At 49.5% G+C, this 21,541-nt stretch overlaps 1 protein-coding gene across 1 annotated transcript in view; it reads right to left on the bottom strand.

Moving 5' to 3' along the window:
- Positions 1-378: 378 nt before the first annotated feature.
- The window catches only part of LOC308054391 (uncharacterized protein), a 258,573-nt gene continuing 237,410 nt past the window's right edge, over positions 379-21,541 (bottom strand). The window contains exon 5 of the mRNA XM_080367130.1: positions 379-5,455. Coding sequence (XP_080223256.1) covers positions 5,246-5,455 — 210 coding nt within the window. The 3' untranslated portion in view covers positions 379-5,245. The remainder of the gene's footprint in view (positions 5,456-21,541) is intronic.

Below are 21,541 nucleotides of genomic sequence, written 5' to 3'. Positions count from 1 at the left end.
AGCACCGTGGAGGAGGCTCATTGCTCCCTGGTGGGCTGGTGTGCTGGCCCAGTCCTGTGTGCTGGCCCAAAAGCGGAGCTGGCATCTAAGCGCATTCCTCGTCCGTTTGAACAGCGTCCCGCGTGTCTCCCCTCAGGGCAGCGTAGCTGCTCCGAGGCTGGCCAGGGTGGCTTCACAGCGATACCCTGTGTGTGGGTCACCTTTACCTGCTGCCTGCATCCCTGCTTGGAAACTCACCCGGTCCTCACCCTCCTCCGGCCACCAGCCCCAGCCACCATGGGGACACGGGGACAGCAGCGGACACCTTCCCGGTGGCTTCATTTGAGAGGAGGGGTTTGCAAGGAAGTTGTGAGGATTCAGTGGCTTCATTACATCCCGTTTAATAGATCTGTGGCAGGAAATTTAATAAGTTAGGAAGTTTTACACACTCTTTTTTTATATTTAATGTAGTCATTTCTCAATATGCCGTTCTCAAGAGGTTCTTTTTTTTCTCCTTGCTGTTGAAATCTAGCTGGATTAAATCATTATTCCTGATGTTCCACAAGTCCTGTTCTGAATATTTTTAGAAGAAAAAAGTGAGATTTCTGCTCTGGACTTTTTTGTTTATAAATTTTGCATAAATTTCCAATACAAAAGCAGCAGAAGACATTTAACTGTATCTTTTCAAGAACAGGAACAGCTTGTGATGTACAGAGCAAACCCATTGGGTTTAACAGGCTGAGAGGTTGGAAAAGAATGAAGCAATTAAGAGGAAGGAGGTTGTGGAAATGAGGGTCATTTACACTTTACAGAAAACCAGCGCAACATTTAGTTATCTCTTAAGCTGTAAGGGCTTGGCAAGTCCAAGGACAGAGGGGCAAAGGCTCTTTTGATGTGACCGCTTCCATTTTTTTCTGGGAATGATATTGAGGGTGATGACAGAAAACACTCGTGACTACAGCTTTAGCCCTCGAAGTTCATGGGTTTGTGCATTAGGCTGGAATCGTTGGTTACAACTCATTTGGTGATAGCCAGGCTGCACCAAACTTATATAGAGCAAAAGCTGAGGAGGTGTGAATCACAGCCTTCCCACACCCCGGCATCAGCAGGGACAAATCTGACTCCCACCCATAGACCTGATAATATTAATTAAGCACCTTGAAGGAAAAGTCTGTGACGAGTCCCATTTGTCAGGCTCATTTGCACTGTTCGGAGAAAACATATTGCGAGTTCATTCTCAGTGATGCTCAGAAAACTTCAGACTGAATGGCAGTGATGGATGGGTTCACAGGATCAGGGCAGGCAGTGCCAGCTTCTTCCAACCACAATGGAAGAAATAAATTGGCATTTCCCCCCTACCCTCCCCGAACCATTTCCAGTGAACCATTCACAGCACTTGCAGCCACAGTCTGGTCCCCCTCGGAGTGGCACAGTTGGGTGGCTTCACTGTAACTAACCTCAACGTGACCCAGCCTCCCGGGAGAGGGAGAGCTGCAAGGGGGAGAAACAGGCTGAGCCCCCAGCTCTGCTAGGGAGGGTGGGCAGGCTGAGCCGCTGCAGCACGGGTGAGCAGAGCTCGGGCACCGAGACCCACAGCTGGGGCTGCACTGTCCGCAACAGCCGAGGCCTCGCACGGCAGGGCAGCAGCTCTCATTTCCCCATTGCAATCAAGTGCCTGGGGCTGCCCGTCCCCCCTTCTCACCTGTGCAAATTCCTGGCAGCAAAGGGAGCCTCGCGCTGGGCTGGCATTGCCCCTCGGTGGTGTCGGTGCAGCTGCCACTGAGCATGGCCACCGGCGGGCTGGGCTGCAGCCCTCCTGCTTGGGGTGCTGGCAGCAGCAAAGGCTCCTCTGCACGTCTGTCTCCTCCTCTTGGGGTTCTGCAAGTGGAAGCAGGCAGGGGGTGAGCACCAGGACGCTCCTCCATGCCCAACACAACCATTGTCCTTCTGGGGGGGGACAGACCTGTGCCACTTCAGACACCTTGCATTCCCTTTTGTAGAGCCGGCCAAGAGGGATTGCTGTCAGGCCTGGGACAGCCCTTGCACACTTATCCAAAGTACAGGAATATTTTAAAATCCTACCTCTTCTCCAGCCCCAGCCTCTCCTTTGGCCATTGAAACCAGTTGGCGGAGCAGGGAGGCTCCTCTCCCCCTTGGTCATGCTCAGCCTCCTTGAAGAAAGATATCTAAGGAAGGGTTAAATCAAGCACAACTAAATTTACTGGTCCTTTATTAACAAGTTTATCAAATTTAAATAATTAGTATTCTTATGTCACATGCCGTATAGAGGGACACCAAAGGGATCGCAGCCACTGAGCAGAGCCATATGGTCCTCTGATTAATGTCACACAGAAGCAAGCAGAGCGTTCAAGGGAAAAAAATACGCAGGTTGCAAAGGCAATGAGCTCTTACATGCCTTAAGCAGTGTTCTCCCTACGTAAGGGAGCTGTAGCCGTACGGTGGGGTGGGACAGGCTCGGGTGCTGCGTGCCTCACAGGGGCTGTGGTGGGCAGAGCCCTGCGGGGAGCCAGCATCTCCCCCGTGGGCAGCCTGTGCCCTCACCTGGTGCCTGGTCCGTGAAAAACGCGATGCCTGCTGAGTTCCCTCTGACTCACGTCCTCGGGCTTCAGTAATGAAAGTCGCAGCTGGGTCACTTCAGCTGAGGTGCAAAAATTTCAGCTGGAGCAGCCTATGCGTTGGGCAGCACTGGGTGCTGTCCTGGGTGGGAGGGACATGTGGTGGTGGCACTTGGACCTCCCTGCCACCACCGGGGAACCGCCTCTGCTCTGAGGCCAGGTCAGGTCTGAAAGTGCGTGGCGAGATGGGGATTCATGCAGACAGGGCCACTGTTTCATCGCTTCCTAAGTAAGGTCATCAGCAATTTATCTTTAGACATGATGATGAAGCAAATGGCGTGCGTCTCCTCTCCTGCTAAGGGACAGAGATGTACATATGACTTATGGTCACAGACTGCAAAACTCTTGGCAGGGATTTTCTGGTTAGGGAGAAAGCCCCCTCTGTCCTCCACCTCTGTGCTGGGGGACGGACACTCCATGGACAGCTGGGCTTGGACCCACCGGTGGCATGTATAGGATTTACAAAGGTGGGTTTTCTAAGGGGCTTATAGCTTTTATTGTTCCCACATCTCTGAACAGGGTAGATGAGAAAGAAAAGTGATTTTCCATCTGTCTGCAAAGGACTGTTACATTCTCATTCACACATAAAGCGTATCTAGCAGAGAATGTTACAGACTCAATGACAATATTCTACAAATGTTAATATGGTTTTTAATTGGAAGAAATAATAGCTTACTGCTGCACGCTTGGCAGACCGCTCTCTGTAGCTACTTGATCCTACCCCTTTTCTAAGACAGAAGGGAAAATATTGCAATTCTGCATTGCAGTCAGGATTTATTTTAAGTAGTTGTGGTGCTCAGCTGACACAGATGGTAACCCTCTGGTTATCCTTGGGACAGCAGGGGCAGAGCCACCGCTTCTGCACCGCGGGTCCTGCTGACTCCCTGCCGTGGTAGGGGGTATCCAGAGCCCTGGCACATCCTGGTCCTTTGGGGGGGCAGGACTTCGGAGCCCTCCTTTCAGCACAGACCCAAGCCTGTGTGCTGGGCTCATTGGTGCAAGCCCTGGGGCACACCCCAGGGCAGGGGGATGCCTTGGGGCTGGTGCCACCCTTGGGTGCGATGTGTGCAGAAGGTGAAGCAGCAAACCTGGGTGCTCTGCAAGCTGCTGCGAGTGCCTTGGAGCAGCTCGGTCCTTCTCGCTGTATGACACAGCTCTGAGGTGGGGAGTTTCACTGTGCTGCTTTGCCTTGTGAAACAGGTGAACAAATAAACTCAAACTCAGCCAAATATAAATGCTAAACACTGGTGGCAGCAAACGACTTCCATTGCTTAAGTCAGCCCCGTGGGTCGGGCTGCACGGCCTCTCCGGGGCTTGGTCCATCGCCAAGTTCTGCTGAAGTTAATGAGGGCCTGTGCGCACAAGGGTATCGGGAAAATAATCTGAATTAACATTTAAATGGATTAGTCAAATTGCATTAAATACCTTTGTAGACACTTTTGTTTAGAATTAAGGTGGACTAACTTGATTTTTTAGAACTTTTTTAAAACTTTAATTTAAAATTACTTTAATTCCAAGTAACACCATCTAAATGGAAGCTCAAAGAAATTTAGCCAAACTGCTTGAAATTTCCACCTTGATTATTCGGGTGAATCTCCCTGAGCACACAGAGCAGATTCTGGGGGACCCCTCTGTTGCCTGTGTGGGGTGGGACCCCCCATGGGACCCCCCCTGCTGCGAGGCTGGGACACTTGGCAGCGTCCTCCCCATCTCATCCCAAGAAACCTCCCGGGAAGGGGCTGCTCTGATCAAGCCTCTGAGCCCCAGCCGCTGCTGCGGGATGGGGGTCCTGGCTCCCCCAGCTATCAGACCCTTGGCCAGCTCTCGGCTCACCTCCGGAGGGGCTGGCGGCTCACACAGGTGCCCAGGTCTGCTGGATGGTTTGCACCCAAGCTTCCCACCCATGCAGCTGGGCATTCGTGAGAAGAGTAAGGATGGGAGGTTCAAGAAAGTGAGCCAACAGCCCCCTTGTTGGGAAGTTCTTCTGGTGCCGACAGGCAGCATCTCTGCTGGCAGAGGAGGAGACTCTGGCTGCTGCCCACAGCTGCCGACATGGCTCTCCTGAGCTTTTCCACCTGCTTTAATTTGCGCCGTGCACACATTTCTGCTGCTGCTTTCCTGCTGGCTCCCCGCTTGGCAAACCTAACCTCTGCCATGCTGCAGGGGCGCGGGCTTGCAGACCCTGCTCCTGTGCAGGATTCCTGGCTTAAGCTACGGCAGAGCCACCACTGGAGAACAGCATTCAATCAACGGTGAATCGATCCTGCCTGATCTTTGCACTCCAGCCACTCTGTTTACATCTTTCCCTGGGTTTTTCCTCCTTGTTTCTACCTTTGGCACATCTCTGGGGCATGGCTTTGCTTCCAGTGGAGCTGGGAGGGCAGACAGTGACTGCTGGTGCTTCCCCAGGATCCTCCGCCGGCCCCCAAGCCCCTTGCTGGCAGCAAGGCTGGGTGCTGAGCCTGCCAGGCTCCATGTTGAGAAAACGTCTGGTTTTCAGGAGCCCGACTCAGGGATTTAATCTCTTCCTTCATTTGTGTGGGAAACAGAAGCAAAGGGAGCAGGAGAAATCCCATCACAGCCGCCAAGGCACTTGGGGTAATTAGGGTAATGGCTGGTGTTGGCAAACTTCAGTTAATCTGTTTGCAGCCAACCCCCCGGCACCGCAGCTTTGCCCAAAATGTCTCTGTGTCCTTCTTACCGGTGGTGTCCGGGGCAAGGGATGGAGAAGGGCCGTGGAGACCATCCTTGGGAAAAGGCAAAACACCGAGGACACAGGGCTTGCTCTGTCCGGAGACCATCCTCAGCTGCTTCCTCGCCCACCCACAACACCGTTCATCCTGGGGGAAGAGCGGGCAGGAGAAGTGTGGAAAAAGAGAATTCTGTATGAATTCAGGGCACAATCAGCATCAGGAAGCAGCTCGGCAGAGCCGCCCTCACCCCCATCATCACCCCCAGCCCCGGCCCTCCCCCCTCGGCACAGACTGTGCCCCGTGGCCACCCGCCAGGGCACCAGCGCGCAAAGCAGCACCACCGGGGGGTCTTAGAGAAATACGGTGTTGGCTGGAAGCTGATGTCAGCTGATGTGATTTTCAAGGACGGAGGAAGATAATTCCTGCCCAGCTTCACTCGCTGCACAGAACGGAAAGGACAGCCGTGCAGCCCTACCCCTTTTTGGAAGAATTACAATGCAGCTAAAGTATTTTTAGTAAGACCTTAATTAAATAGTCAAAATATTTCAGGCTGATGTTCATCAGCAAGTAAATTCAGAGTACAGGACAAGAAAAGCAGCTGTGCATTATTTTTCTGAGTAATTATTTTTGAATCTCTGTGGTACAGAGTGTGGGGGAAAAAAAAGTAAATTATACAGAAAACGCGTTCAAGAAGATTTTAGTGTTATTACAAACCTTCATTATAATGTATGATCAAGCATGTAAGTGAAAATCTTAGGACCCGTGGGTAACATATTGATTCTGGCCGACATTAAAATTTCTATTTGATGCTTAAGCAAAATCTAATCTGACTTCTGATTTTGCAAAATATTTTAGGGTAATTAGACATGTTTGTGCTTTATTGATTCTTAAAATGAACATAAGCACGTGGGGAATTGCTAACGCTCCGGATTAAAGAAAACGAGACTCCTTGCTTTGTGAGAGTTCCTGCAATTAAATCACCTTCTGCTAATATGGCCCTCGTTATTCTGGATGGAAATGAACGCAGGAAAAGCTAAGGGAGTTTAAAATAATAATGATCATAAAAGCGAAGCTTTAGGGTTTAAATGAAAGTTTGGTTTCTTGTACTTCTGCTGATGGTTCCCACAGGCCTTTGGATAAATTTCTCATCTGGAGGAGAAAACCCCAAACAGCCCCAGAGCGTGGGGGGAGGCAGAGCAGCGGCTTCGCCACCGTCTCCCTGTTTGCCTGTGCCTTTAATCACTTTGCAGGATGGGGTGGCACCCCCAGACCCGCTGCCTACTGACACTGCACCTCCCCTTTGCCTTTTGCGATAAGCGAGAGGATGGCAGGATGCTGGGTGTGTGAGAGCATCGTGCCAGCACCGCTCAGGCAGCAGCTGTCGGGCTGCCCCCAGCAAACCCCACGCTGAAGGAAGCGACCTGAAGGGACCGTCAGAAATCACCTCGGAGAGGTCAGCCCAGAGCAAGCACTGAGGGCAGGAGCGGCACCAAGAGCCCGATGCACCGAGCTGCCATCCTCACCCAGATTGTCCCCGTGCTGTGCTCACCGAGGGAGGAGACCACCCCACCAGAGACCAGCCAAGCCAACCCATCCTCGAGCTACAGGAGCATCTACCGCACTGTGAATTTTTGCTGCCTTTTCCCCAAGTGTTTTGGAAGACAGGCCAGCATGCGAAGCTCAGGCAGAAATCGATGACAGCTCTGCAGAGCTGCCTCTCCCGAGGGAGGAGCAGGGACCTGCCTCACTGCATCCACGGCTCCGCAGCCCGCAGGCGGCATCTCTGCTGCACCGAATGTCACCGGCTTTCTCCTTCGCTGTTCCCATGCCGTGCTGAAGGAAAGCCAAGGGTCAGCAGGTCTGGGTCCTTAGTCACGCTGAGCTTGTCTGCACTACTGCTCACACGAGATCTCCAGGGCATCTGTGAAAAAAAATGCCTTATTGGTTGTTTTATACATGATGATGCTTCAGACCTGGATTATCCTCACCCTGTAGCTGGAAAAAGCAGGTGCTGGGGAGCCTGGCAGGCTGTGGGGAGCAGCAGGGCTGAGCCAGGCGGATGGACGCTGAATCCAGGGTCAGGCCTGGAGTCAATGGACATTTCATTAAGGCTGGGAGAGGCTTGTCTCCAGTTTGCTTATTAATATGATTACAAATAATCTTTCATCTCGGAGACAGAGGACTGGTTATTACCCTGCCTGTGAGTCACAGCGCTGCATAGAGGTGATTTGTATTTTCTCCTCTTTAGCGAGCACATAGATATATATTTTAGCCAGTGCTGTGAACTCCAGATGAAACATTTTGGACAGAAAATCAATAGAAGGACATGTGTATTCCCATCCTGAGCTACAGCAGCACAGAGTGTGCCTCCATCTGCTTCCACGCTGCATTTATCCACCAGTCCTCACATCCCGTGGTGCTTCGTCAGGTTTGCATCCAGCATAAAGTGAACTCGGAAAGCCACAGATTTTAAAGCCAGAAAGTGCCATTGCAGTCACCTGGTCTCGCGCAGATCAGGCACAGGATGGCCTGGAATAACGTGTCCTGATTTAACTGACTGCCTCGGAAGGGTAAGTCTTGCCAGGGTCCAGGCTCCCTGATCCCAGGGGGTACAGTGGCATTAAACTTGGTGCTTGGAAACCTGGTGTACCGAGGACTGTGCAGGGTGGTGGCATGTGGCTCTGCTGCAGGATGCAGGTGGGGCCATGTGCCGTGGAAGCACCCACAGCCACTGTGGGCATCCTCATGCAGCAGCAGCAGCATCTCGTCACTCTCCACTGAGCCCATGGGATGTGGCAGCTGGCCTCGAGGGCTGGAGGCTGCAGATCCAGCCCAGCCTCACTGAGGTCGCAGCCTGGACCTGGGAGCACAGAGGACAAAGCGCCCCTGGGAGCGAGACCCGTATCCACTTTGCAAGGTACATGATGTAAGCACCGGTTGCCTGCAAGGGTGTGAAGCCTGCTCGAAATGCACAAAAGGACAGGAGTTCAACTGCTTTGAACAGATGGCTGAGTAACACTGGCTGCTGGAGCCTGCAGGTCCCCAGCAGGGCCTTGCTGTTATCATTTACTGCGCTTGCGATTTTTCATGGTGATGCAGAGACACGCACACACGTGAGCGTGCACACAGCACCCAGCTACATGCGACTGCAAGGGGCGGCTGTGCCCCCCCCGTCCCCTGCCCCTTGCTGTCACTGCAGGTTAAATGAAGTAATAAATAAGCAATAAGCAGAGATAAGTGTCTGATTTATTGGGGAGCTCAAAGGAAAAGATGAGCAAAAGCAAGGTCACATCCACGGTTAAGCACATCCCTAACACAGCGCTCTCCTCTCTTCTCCTCCCCTTCTGCTCCTGCCAGGTCTGGGAAGCACCAAAACTGGATTTCTATCTGCACCTCTCGCTTCAGCTACCTTTGCCATTTCCAAACCAGCCCATTCGCTCCAAATCCAGGCAGTTTGTCTTAATGCGCTGCCAGCACACCGCGCCACTGCGGGATGATGGCCGTGCGGCTCCTGGGCTCTCCTGTAGCGTGGCAACAAGTGCTAAGCAACACGGAGTTTGCAATCGGGAGTTGGGCCTGGCTTTTTTCTGGTGAGGGACCACTTACTCAGGAGCGAATCTCTATACAAGACACTGCCCCTCTGTGGGGCTGACAGCAGGACTACTCATCTGAATTTGCTTGAAGGGGATGCTCATTAAAAAAAAATATAGAAAAAAATATATATGTCCTCAGTCTGACAGGCAACATGTCAATAAGGGAAACACACTTTAACCCACGCTACGCTGACTGGGGTGCTTCGTCAGGATTAGAGCTTGTGATTTTCACCTCACAGCTTCGCAAGGGAAGAGGCTGCTTGGCCAAAATGGGGTCCCCGCGCAGGGCAGTTCCTCTCCCTGCAGGTCCCCAACCAGCACCAGCACCGGGCTCCCAGGACCCGCTCGCAAGGGAGACGGCAGTGCCCACGCATCCCTCCTGCTCCCTGGGTGGGATCCCGGGATGCTGGGTCCTGCCAGGGTGGTCCTGGGTGGCAGCAGGGCCCCCAGCAGCTCCCCTGCCTGCTGCAGACCCATCGTACGGAGCCCTGAGCTGCACTTAATGTCAGGACATCACTGCAGAGCAAGGAAGAAGGAAAACTTCCATCTGGCAGTAAGGCAGCTGCCTTGCCTCCTGGCCAGGAAAATGTACATGGGAAAAAAGCAGTGCCTGAAAGTTATCTGGGAAGACAGACTGCTATCTCCTGTCTTTTTGCTCTCTCTCATTACCCGCAGCACTAAATAAAGCCAGGTGGCCCGAGATAGAGGGGTAAAAGCGATGCTTCCACATGACATACTGAATTTTCTGTCATTTGGTACTAAATAAGTCATGGCAGATTTAAAAGCAGTGCGATTGCTGAAAAAATAACCTTAATAAAGTGGGTATAAATAACTGTACAGCAGTATGTCTGTGTGTTGGGATTGTTTATGCAGGTAAAATTTAATAGCAGAGGTGTGACCACATTTATAACAGAGTAATCAGTATGTAATTTCACAAAACCAGTGTGTTTGCTCACAGGAGACAACCTTAATGTCTTTTAAGAAGAGTCATTAGATTTAAGTAATAGCCAGCACCCAAGTACTCGATCAGGCAGGTATAGAACAAATCAACTTTTATTGCCAGACAACAGGTAGAAAACCCAATTCCTCGGAAGCTAATAAAAATTTTATAATTTTTTTTTTTTTAGTCAAATAAGCATAGGCTTTATTACTTTGTAGACATCTTCATAAAACCTGGACCAAACCTAATCTAGACGAAAACAACAGCTGTGAGGCACAATGTATTTGACCAAGATGGATGCCTCAGAGGTATGATATTCATTAGCTCACTAATTCCAAATGGTAAACAAGGTTTAATTAATTTTGATTTCAAGCTACAATGTCCTGTTGGTCATACATAGGTGTGCGCCTGGGATGCGGCATTAATAACTGAACGTACAGCTGCTGTAGGTGTGTCTTCTGAATAATTTTGCATGTTCCGTGATGTTTCTGCTGGGAGAAGTTTCAGGGACAGAAGAGGGGCAGCACTAATCTCCTAATTTTGCTCTTTTGCAAGAGCATTGCTGGGTGTCAACAGCTAGCAATACAGCTTCAATGAGGATTTTCCCCGATTAATGACTATAGAGTATACTTGGATGTATATAAGTAGAAACTAAATGCCTAATTCGCTAATTTTATGTCTAATGTGTGCATTCAGTGACAGGGGCTACATTTGCAATGTGAGATATTTGCATAAGCTGTACCGGTTCTCTGGTGTGTTGTCCTCAATAACTTCTATTGTTAATCTTTAAAACAGAGTTTAGAGGAAGCAGCTATCAATGCTTCATTGCAAAGCATCTTGACCTAAAAGCCCCAGTAAAGCCCCAGTTTTAGAGAATGAACACATACTCAGCCAGCAAATTTACATATGCAAACACTCACTTCTGTAGCCAATTACACATCTGCATGTTCAGCTTCCCAGTTTAATATCCAGCTGCACACACAAATTAGGCTGCTTTTGCATGTGCAGCTTGTTAAAAAAGTTAATCCTTTCTTAGTTTTGAGTTGACCCCTTGGTAAAAGCTACGCTCCTAGCAGTCGGTCCCAGCTCTGCAAACCTGCCTGCAGCCACCAGAGCTTATTTTTCTACATTGATGTTACTGTTTTCTGCATGGTGACTGCTATTCATTTGTGCTGGTGTAAGTGAAAAGGGATTAGGTGCTGCGGTCCATGAAGATATTGCACCTTATCTCCTTTTTAGAGTCGGAGCTCAGCTGACCACACAGCCTCACCCCTTTGCTCCCTGCCTGTCTCACAGCAAGTGCGCATCCCATTTTGTCACTACTACGGTACATTCCTGGAGCCCTTGTTTAAGGGAAAGAAAATAACTGTTTAAATGGGATACTTCACCTCCAGCAAGGAATTGCTACAAACCTTCTGCTAAAACAATATCTTGAATTACTCCCTGTCCTTCATTGCCAAAGATTCCCCAAGTGTTTCTTTTACAACCAAGTAAGAATTACCTTCATCCTCAAAATAAGATGGTTATTTCCATACTCTGCCTGAGTGACATGCACGATAGCTCCAAAGACAGATAGATCCATGATAGATAGATCTCTGATAGACACAAAGTTCTTTCTCTGCATTTAAATGAGCCACACTGACTTCCATCAGGTTTTCTGTTCTCACAGGGAAAAAAAGCAGACACAGCCCGCGACGGCGTGATGTGCAAACTGCGATTGCCGCACCAACACTCCATGTTTGCCAGGGTCTTTCCAGTACCCACCATTTCCCTTCTCACAGCTGCCCAGGTGCTGCTCTCCGCAGGGTAGAGCCTGCGGTTTTGTTAGGTGGGACAATGGTGGCTGGCACATGGGTCCCTGCCGGGGCCCTGCCAGCCTGCCGCACCCCAGACAAGTGCTGTCAATAACAAACCTTTAATTGATGGATTTGAGGGAGCCTCCCGATGGGAAACATTTACTCAAGAGGTATCTAAACAAAGTCAAAAGCCTGAAAAATCAGATTTGTGTTGTTGACATCAGTGACCTGAGAGAAAAACACTCTTGCGGACAAAAATCAGATACAAAATGAAGATACACAGAAATAACAACAAAGCAGAAGGCGCTGCGGAGTGCCTCCGTGGTAATGCATGCCTTTAGCTTTCCAGGCGTCTCAAGGAGGGCTGCTTTCCTCCCGGAATCATCCGTCATGTCTCTGCCCGCACAAACAAACCAAGTATCAGCAGCAAGAATGCCCTTCAAGGACAAGTGCTTATGTGGAAATGCATACCATAATTACCATGATAAATGCCGTGCTAGGTAAGTGAGGAGCAGCAGCACACCGTACGAGGTGCGAGCTGTGCATGCACCATACTGAACCGCATCTCTCCTCAAGTCCCCCACCACACTGGGCTACACACAGCTCGCCTTGGCCCCGCATCCCCCATCCCCACCGCCACCGCTCCCGTTCCAGCAAGCCCCTGCTCGCTGGGCTGAGCCCAGGCGTCCCACCGCCCGTGTCCCTCTGACCACCCTGTTGCACTCCCCCCAGCTGCATCCATTACACTTCTGATGCAAAACCTGGAATCTGTGGAACTTATGGAAAGACAAGGGGCAGGGGGGAGCACTGGAAAGGCCTGTGCTCATCGGGGTGCCATGGGCTGCCATTAAAAACCCCCAAAGACAGACGTTTATAACCCCCTTGCCATACCCATGGAGATGAGAACATTGCTTTGCATTTCTGGCAGAAACCCCAAAAGAAGGATTCTCCATTTTTTTAGGAAAACCTGGAACACCCCAGCCAGGACACCGAAGGGCTGAGGATGTGCGCATCTGGCATAATCCCCCTCGTTGTCTCTCCATGCCGTTACCTCTGCTGTGCTTCCACTTGAGAAAGTTCCACTTGTGCCCATGAGACTCTGGGGACCTGGAAAGCTTAGTGCAGCGCTCTCCAGAGAGAGGTTCCAGGGCGGAAGGAAATCTGTCACTGAGCTGCTACTCAGATGAGCTGCGGAAATACCCGGCCCTTCAGTGGGAAGGGGAGCAGAAGCAGGGCACAGTTTCACTGCAGAACATCTGGCCCAGCTGCAAGCAGCGCTGGAGGCTGGGGACAGTAGTTCGGAGAGGGGAAGGACGGCCACAAGGCACAGCTGAGCCCTCCATGGGTTTCAGCTCCCCAAGGATAATTCCTAGAAATAAAGCTTACAACTGACATCTGACTTTACCATCATCTTTCCTGCTGTGCAAGAGTCCCTGCTACACGTATTTTGGAGTTTGGGTTTGGCACACGTGCTGCTTGGCAGCTGCAGCAGCTGGGCCCAGCGGCAGTCACCCCTCCAACAAATGGCACCTTGCACTGAGATGGATGTGAGTATCTCCTTTGCATGGGTGCCCTCACGCTCACAAGTAGCTGTTCTCAGGAGATGCTTGGAAAGCCACCGTGAACCCCGAAACTGGGCTCTCCAGTGTGACCGCTGGCCAAGCACATGTGTTGATGGAGCTAGTTATAAAGGAACCTGCCAAATGATGATGTTCTGCTTCTAAGGGTTCTCATTTCTCTTGCGATTTTTTTTTTAATATTTATATTTATTAGTAAGTTTTTGTTCTATAAATCTCAGAACTCTTGGAGAACCTGCCCAGGCATCCCTGCTAAGCCATGGTGCTGGTACTCAGGCAGCAAGCCTGGTGCTGGCCAGGAGAGGGGTCCCGTGTGGAGGCAGAGCCACCAGCTTCCCCTGCATGAGCTCCTGCCTTGGGTGGGTGCTGCTGGTGGGCAGCGGGTGCTGCCCGGCTGTGCAGGGGACGGTCCCTCCTGCACCGCACCACTGCTGGGGGTGCTGCACCCCAACGCTCCCTAACAAGAAGCAGCAGCCATAGATCTATACCCACTCCTCTATTTGCATCACAGCAATGTTAGTATTATTGGTGATAATTACATTTCAAACAGTGACCAAGTGAACTCTAGGCTGCAAAGGCCGAGTCTGCGCTCATCAGGTGCCAAAAGCAGTTCTGGTTAATAACTGTCTCTCTGTGCTGCTCCATGAAACACCGGCAGCGCCAGATGCCTCAGCCGGCAGTGGAACCTCTTTGGGCTGGTGCCTGGCGCAGACAAGCGGGGGGGGTCGGTGTGAAGGGTGTCTTATCAGGGCCTCTGCCATCTCGCTCATGTTTGGAAATGTCAGCACTGCTTCATTGCTACTGACACAAGAACTGCTTTTCTAACATGAATCACTGGTCATGGGCAGAAAAAATGATGCCGAGACAGTCTGATTTATTACCAGTATAAAGAAACACTGTGCCAGGATTACAGCAAGGAATTTCATTTCAATGGGCACGGTGGAAAGAACGATTTTGATATTTTTTTCCCTCTGAAGATCTAAACCTGTAACTGGATCTTTCCACCCTGAGGCAGATTTCACAGTGGAGGTATTAGGCTTGTAAACCATCACACCTCTGCTCCGCAACATGAATGGTGTGCAGCCCTGGAGCCTGGCAGCAGCCACAGCAGCGGCAGGACGGGGCTGCCCCAGCCCCTCCACCCGTTCACACGAGATGCCCAGCAGTTAACAGTGATTTTCCCTTACTACTGCTCAGCACTGTGGTGTGTCACAGATGCCGGTGTCCCGTTCCTGCCAACACGTGCAAATCAAGTCTCACCGCCCAATTCCACGTTAAACAGACCCAGCTCTGCAGCACAGAGTGGCTTAAGTGAAAACAGAGGAAAGGAACAGGCTTTGTACCAGACTTTCCTGGATGGATCATTAAAATGTCAGAGTACGTGACTTGCTTAAGCATTTCAGCATTAATTGCATGACTAGTGCATTTATCTCTGCGTACTGCAGCTCTGTTACTGGGGGGGGGGGGGGGGGGGTTGTGATGCGCTGCACACACCCATCACGAACACACCATGGAGGGGCTTGGCTCCAAGTGGCCGTGGAAGTGTTTACTGTCACCGCTGAGTGACACTAGGACACGCACTTGTTTGGTACTCGTGAACTGGAAATGTATTTAATTCAGGCTCGAGGCAAAGTCATGGCTCACAGCCCTTTAGTGTGCTGCTGAATTTGAAACCAGCTTGCAAAACTGTTCCCAAAATAACCTTGTGAGTGTCTTTTATCCAGAGAACTGTATAAAATATTTTTGTTCAAAGACAGAGGTGCAAAGAATTTAAATGCTAACGCTTGCCCTGGAGAGAGGGGGCAGGTTTTGGGGACTCTTTCCAACGTGACTCAGTACTGGGGCCCAGGAGGGCTGTGGCCATTGGGTGGCAAAGACCGAGTGCGGGCGCGCTCAGGCTCGTCCTTGCCTTGGTAAGACGTGCTCAACTCTGCGGCAGGGTTACCATCCCACCATGAGAAAAACCTATCAGAATGTATAAAAAACCCAAACAATTTTTCTGTGGGGTTCCTTTTACCACCACTGCATAAACCCGTTTGATTACCTGCACACAAAAGCTAAGAGGAGGCTCCTGCCGCGCGGTGCAGCCGCCCTCACCAAAACCCTCCCCGGGGCACGAACGGCATTGCAGCCAGGGCTGGACTATTCGCCTTGCATGTGGTTCGCCAGCAACCTGCCGCATGGTTATACACAGGGAAATTTTGTTGACAAATAACCAGAGCTGAAATCATGCTTTAACAGAGCACAACAAGAATATGCTGTATTCAGTTCCCCCCCATCACAGACCTAAACACATGCACTTACAGAACGATGATGATTTGGGTAATCATGGCTAGATAAATAAGGCGGAAACTTTGCATACCTTATGCAAAAGAATTTGCTAGCTTCAAGATTTCAAGTTTCATTTTAAAATAACCAAGTTATTGGAGTGAAGCCTATACCCCAAACCCATAGCTTTACATTTCCAAGTGCTATGGCCATAATGCAATATTGAATGCGTTTGTCTTCTTCAGACTATCATCTTATTAGTTGCCGTGTTTAACAATCTACTTTCAGCTAACATCTAACACAATACACAGAAGAACTGAAACACACTAAAAAAGAAAATTGATTCCCTTGCATGCCCCTCTGCCTGGTTTCTTCATTTGCCTATTAACAGCCCATTGTGCAATTAATTATGTACAATTTCAGGTACAATCCTTGTACCTCTATGGAAGAGAACTGATAAAGTTCTGCAGACATTTCCAGCCTGGAGGCATTATTTCTCCTCCTGAGCCATGCTGCAGGTTTCTGCCGGGACTGGGGTCTCACGCAGCAGCTTGGAGAACACAATAGCACCAAGGAACATGCAGGACAAAAAATGGTTTGCTTAAAATATTCAGGACGGTCCTGATGAATAATGGATACATCCATAGAAAAAGGGCTCAACCACACACAAAACAATGGTTAAATTAATCAGGTACTTTAACAGCGAGGAGTAATTTGACATCTCATGTCTCACTGGCGCTACTTCCACAGCTTTCCTCCAAGCAGATGAGCTTATTCGCATCACTGCAGGCTGGAGTTTCTTAATGCAAGGCTTTTAATTATCCTTAGATCAATACTTCTCATCAGCCCAGAGAACAACCTTCCCCTCCCAGCACAAGCCATGGAGTCAGAGGTACACACTCGCCGTGCGTTACACAGATCCACCTTCACGTGGAGCAGTGGCAGGGAGGGAGTAACTGTCCTGTGCTTTAGAAGAGCCTCCGGCCAGGCTGGGGGTGCCACCCCCCCTCAGACGCAGCCCCCCCAGCCTGCAGCACTCCGCCGCCCTTGCAAGGTGCGTCTGCTGGAGGTGGCTGCGTCCTCCAGCCTGGATGCAGATGGTGAAAAATAGCTCTAAGGAGCAGCTCCCGCTGTAGCCCAACTGAAATACAGGGAGTGCTAACGACACTGTTATTGTTCACGTTGAGAGGGACTTTAATTATTTACAAACCTCCCAATGAGATGCTCAGCGTGCCTGGCACATGCTTTTTCTCCCTCTTGCTCTCTTTTCCACCTCTCTCTGAAAACAGACGCATCCTCCCATGTGGATATGGGCGCTGCTGTACCATTTCCCCGCGCCCAGAGCACACCCCAGCCACATCCCATGTGCCCAGTGCTAGCAGGTCCCTGCCCTGTGCCTGGCCCAGCTGCCACCCCACCACCCAAGGAGCAATTGGAGCTAATGAGTTTGGCCCTGGGCAACCACCTCCCTCACTTGGTTATTTTCATTTTTTTTTTTTGGAGCCTTTCAGCCCAGGGTGTTTGTTGCTCCTCCAGCATCAACAACATTAACAAGCTCTGACATCTCATAAATTTCCCTTGGTAAAACAAAGAGAAACAAATAGGAAAACAAGTTTCAGCAGTACAGGGGCTTTGGTGTTTTGAATTTTTTCCTTCCTTTTCCATATATTGGATTTTGTTGTGAGCAGCCCTTTTTATCCTTCTGGTGCCTCAGTGCTGCAGCCAAACTGTCCTGGACAGTGTGATGCGAGCTAGAACATAACTATTTTGGCTTTGGGTAGAAAATGCTGAGATAAAATGAGTTCAGATTAAAAAAAAAACCACAAAAAACCAGTTAGACCCAATCCAAGTCCAACCATGAATAAAACTTATGAGCTCAGAAACAATAGGGTTGATCTCCTTTCTTTTAATTTTCACCTTCTTCCAGAGATGAACAAGTGAAGCTAGATGAAAAGCAGAAAGTTAGTGTCTCTTCTGCCGTGTTCTGCCTTGGCACAAGCCTCTGCCGAGCCGGGGGGGGGGGGGGGGGGGGGGGGGGCGGGGGGAGGCGCTCAGCCCCACTGCAGACATGCTGGGGGGCTGGGGAAGGAGTCGGCTGCTGGTGGGGGCTCTGCAGCTGGACAAGCATCACCCACCGCAGCCGCTCCAGCTCGCGCGCCTCCACTTCCCCTTTTAAAAAACATGTAGTAATAACTTGTATGAATAATAAAAGTCTTTGCTAATGCTTAGTTTAGGAAGTCAGAAATTAGAAGTCTGACCTGGTGATCGCTGCTACAAGGACTTTGTTAGAGCAGCTTCTGCTGTGGCAGCCCTGGGCCCCCTTGACACTTTCCTCCTCGCTCTCTGTAATGCTTTGCCAGTGCTCAAAATACAAATTGGCTTGCTTTAGGAAATGAGAAATCTCTTGCCTCTAAGCCCAGCTTCTGCTCATAGAGTGGGAATGTAGCAACTGTAGACACACAGGATTTTCCCTTTCAATCAAGTCTGGAAGCACAGCTCTTCCGAGGTGCTATTACAAACTCCAGAAGGATGAAGCAACGGGCTACGAGCCATTCTCTTTTCCATGCAATTGATTTTCCCTAAATACATATCTCTGAACGTCTCAGAGACACTTGAGCAGGGATCTCTTGCAAAGCTCATTTTGTAACCGGGAGCTGGATGTGGCACTGCAGCAAGACAAGCACAAACTCCATCCTCCCTGGGCTTGCAGGCAGCATCTCTGATCAGAGACTCTGAAGGACCCAGCTCCTTCTGAGCACTTTTAAAAATTATATTTATCCCTGTGCAAAGGGAGACTCAGCTGGTGACTTCCAGCAAGGGCACAAACCACAATGTTAATGAAGACAGCCAAAACAGACTTTTATCAAACCTTGTCACTACCTGGACACAGGTCCCCAGGTTGGTTGTTTTTTCCAGCTACCTCCCCATCAATATAACATATAAACTATCACTACAATAATGCTACTGGGAGGGAATGTGAGGTGGAAGAGAGAAACTAATTTTTCAAAAATAAAATTATTTAGTAGCAACACTGAACATGGGAAATGGCATTTTGGACTCCAGCATCTGCTGCTTTAAACAAGGCAAAATATTTTCCTTGGGGGTCTGGGTCCTTGAAGCGCTGAAGCTCCCAGCTGTGTCCTCTACATTTTGTGGCATCATAAATATCGGGAGCTATGGTGCCTTGCAGCAAGCACGCTGCACATTGCTGAGCTGGTTTGAATTTAATATGAATTTAATATTAGCATCCAATAGCGCTACAGCAACTGTCAGGAGGCAGCTCTGTATTTATCCTATTTTGCTTTCTGCCTTTTCCTCATGCTCTCTGCCTACAGAGAAATAACAGTTACAAACACCGTTTCGGCGCCCAGCCCCTCCCAGAGCCCAGGAGAGCCCTGCTGATGGCTGGTGGGATGAGAGTTTGCCCCACGGAGTAAAGTGGTGGCAGCAGGGACTGAATAGGAATTTTCTTCCATCTCTATCCAACGGGCTTCGAGGTGGCTGTGGACAGTTCATCCCTTCTCTGCTGTGCAGGCTGGTCGTGGGACTTGCCCGGAGCCTTGGATGGGTCGGAGATGCACGGCGCCGGGATGCTGCCTGCTGTTCCAGAGGTAGAGGGCTGGGTCACCAGCTTCCACAAGATGTGGGGAAGCAGGAGGGCACTCAGCCTCCTTGGGCCCAGACAGATCAGCACTGGACTTTGTGGTGCAGGAGCAGAGCAAGAAGAGTTTTCCAGTTCAGTTTCTTGCAATAACACCCAGGTGTCCAAATGACACCTTGGAAAGGCAGGCAATGAATCTCCCAAGTTGTCAAGCTTTCGGAGAACATTTGGAAATTGTTTTGCTGTCACTCTCTAGTATTTTGAAATGGAAACATTTCTTTGGTAATTAAATACTTTTTATTTATCCAGTACTAGAAGTTTAAAAAAACTATTTCAGATCTCGGATATTTGAGAAGTATTGGAGACTTCAACTCCTTAGTTTGCTTTTCATTGGGAAAAATCATCAGCATCTTAACAGCTCTGGAACAGTCCTGCCCCCAACATGCAGAGCCAGCTGTAGCAGCTGAATTAGAACATCATCATGGAGTTGCTGGGCTGTGCTGCTCTCAAAGGAAGACAACATTTTTTTGAACTTCAAAACCCCCTGTGTATTACTGCTCTCACCGCAATTACACTTTGCATTCACAAACCCACTTATACCTCTTTTTTTGCTCATTTACCCTCATATTCTGTTTTACAGACCTTCAGTCTGGGGCTTGCTTGGGGCTCTACTGACAGTATTTGATTTGGCACCACTACACTGCACGCGAGAAAAAACCCAACCCCACAAGCCCTGATCACTCCCACATTTACTGGCACGCTGTTGCTGCTTTGGTGCAACATGTATTTAATACCAAGGCAAAGTTGTGCCACATTTTAGTCGAGGGAAAGGCATCAGATGTGTTGCATCCCTGCCAGGGGAGGCAGCTGCACAGAGCTGCTATGGCAGGATGGACCAGAGCTGTGGGATCCAGGTCGCTGCCTCTTCAGGAAATCACAGGATCTTCAGTTTTATGTCTGAACAAGAAAAAAAAACCCAAACAAAAAAGCCTAACAAATCCAAACCCCACAACCAGTCCAGCAGTTTGACTTGGCGGCTGCTGCTCTTTGCATGCTCAGAGCCCAATGGGTTAATCACCTGATCCTCTCCTTATTTATTTGCAGCTGGTTTGCTACAAACGAAGAAAAATAATACATACTACATCACCCATCATCATATATCACATTAATATAATAGTAGAGGGTGTCTGCAGATCTACTGCAGGCATAACTGTTTGTTATGAATCTTGTTACCCCTGAGATCAGTGCATTTCTTGAGGTAACACAATTTAGGGAGAAAAGTTTATTTCTCACTGGTCCAGCACAAATAAAATCTGCATTCCATCTATGAAAACTTTTTGTTGAATGCTTTATATTACGCTACAAAAAGGAAAACAATATATCCAGCGAAGAAATCCCATTGCGTGAAGATCAGAAATGAAACCACCAGCCCTGTAAACCGTGATTTATCGATCAGCAGAACCCCAGGACAGCTCCACTTTGACTTGTCCTGTGTTTTTATGAGCACACTAAAAGCAAACATTTCACAGCACAATCATGAATCCTGATGCTTGGGAGACAGACAGTACATCTCTGTCAGTTATATGGGTTCAGATAATAAAACGATCTGAAATAGCACATCTGATTAAAAAGAATAAACCCCCATGTACATCAAGAAAAAGCAGCGGAGACTGGCGGTACAGTACTGCTCAAAGGAGCAGAAAAGTGATGGATCTGCAGAGAAAATACCGAAGAGTTTATCATTAAGTACCATGCCTGAGAACACGAATATAATTAGAATTTTAATGTAAATGATGCACTCTATACAGATCAGAGCTCGTGTCAGAAGTCTGCCACCTTATCCCAGGCATTCAGCCTGCCTGTTATTTAACCAGCAATATTCACATGGGATGAAACTGGTAAAGCAATTCCTGGGTGAACAGTAATTGGTTTGAACATGATTTCTCTTACCCCAAGGGAGGCTGAAGTCACAAATAAGATAAGGCACATTTTGCAATTAATTCCCATGTAATTGTTTAATGTGCAAAGGGAACACGAGCACCGACAGATTGTTTCTCCCATCTTTGTTTGGAAGGGGGCCTGCGCTGGAGGGATACAGGATGGAAGTGCCTGGGAATCAGACCCAGCCTGGATCAAGAGGAGCCGTGTAACCACGGGATCAGCCCCCACGGCCGCGCATCGTGCAGCAGCAAGCCTGTCACAGGCAGCAAGATGGTTCCTTTTGCAGAAGAACAATTTTGATGGCAATTTTTATTTCCTGACAGAAGAAACTGATCTTATAGTCAGAGACTGGAGGTAAGAATGGAAAACATTTCTCCATGTGTTAGTGTGCTTACAGCACTGCAAAAATCCAGTCTCTCCACGCATGGAGCAGAGCCTGTGTTGGCTGAAGATGCTCTTGCCCCCTCCCGGAGGGCATTGCCCCAGGGCAGTCAGCAGCACGGAGCAGGTACAGCAG

The sequence above is a fragment of the Falco punctatus genome (genome assembly GCF_963210335.1).
Source record: "Falco punctatus genome assembly, chromosome: 17".
NCBI lineage: Eukaryota > Metazoa > Chordata > Aves > Falconiformes > Falconidae > Falco > Falco punctatus.
Note: the sequence above shows the minus strand (reverse complement) of the source record. Positions and strands in the feature narration are given on the sequence as shown.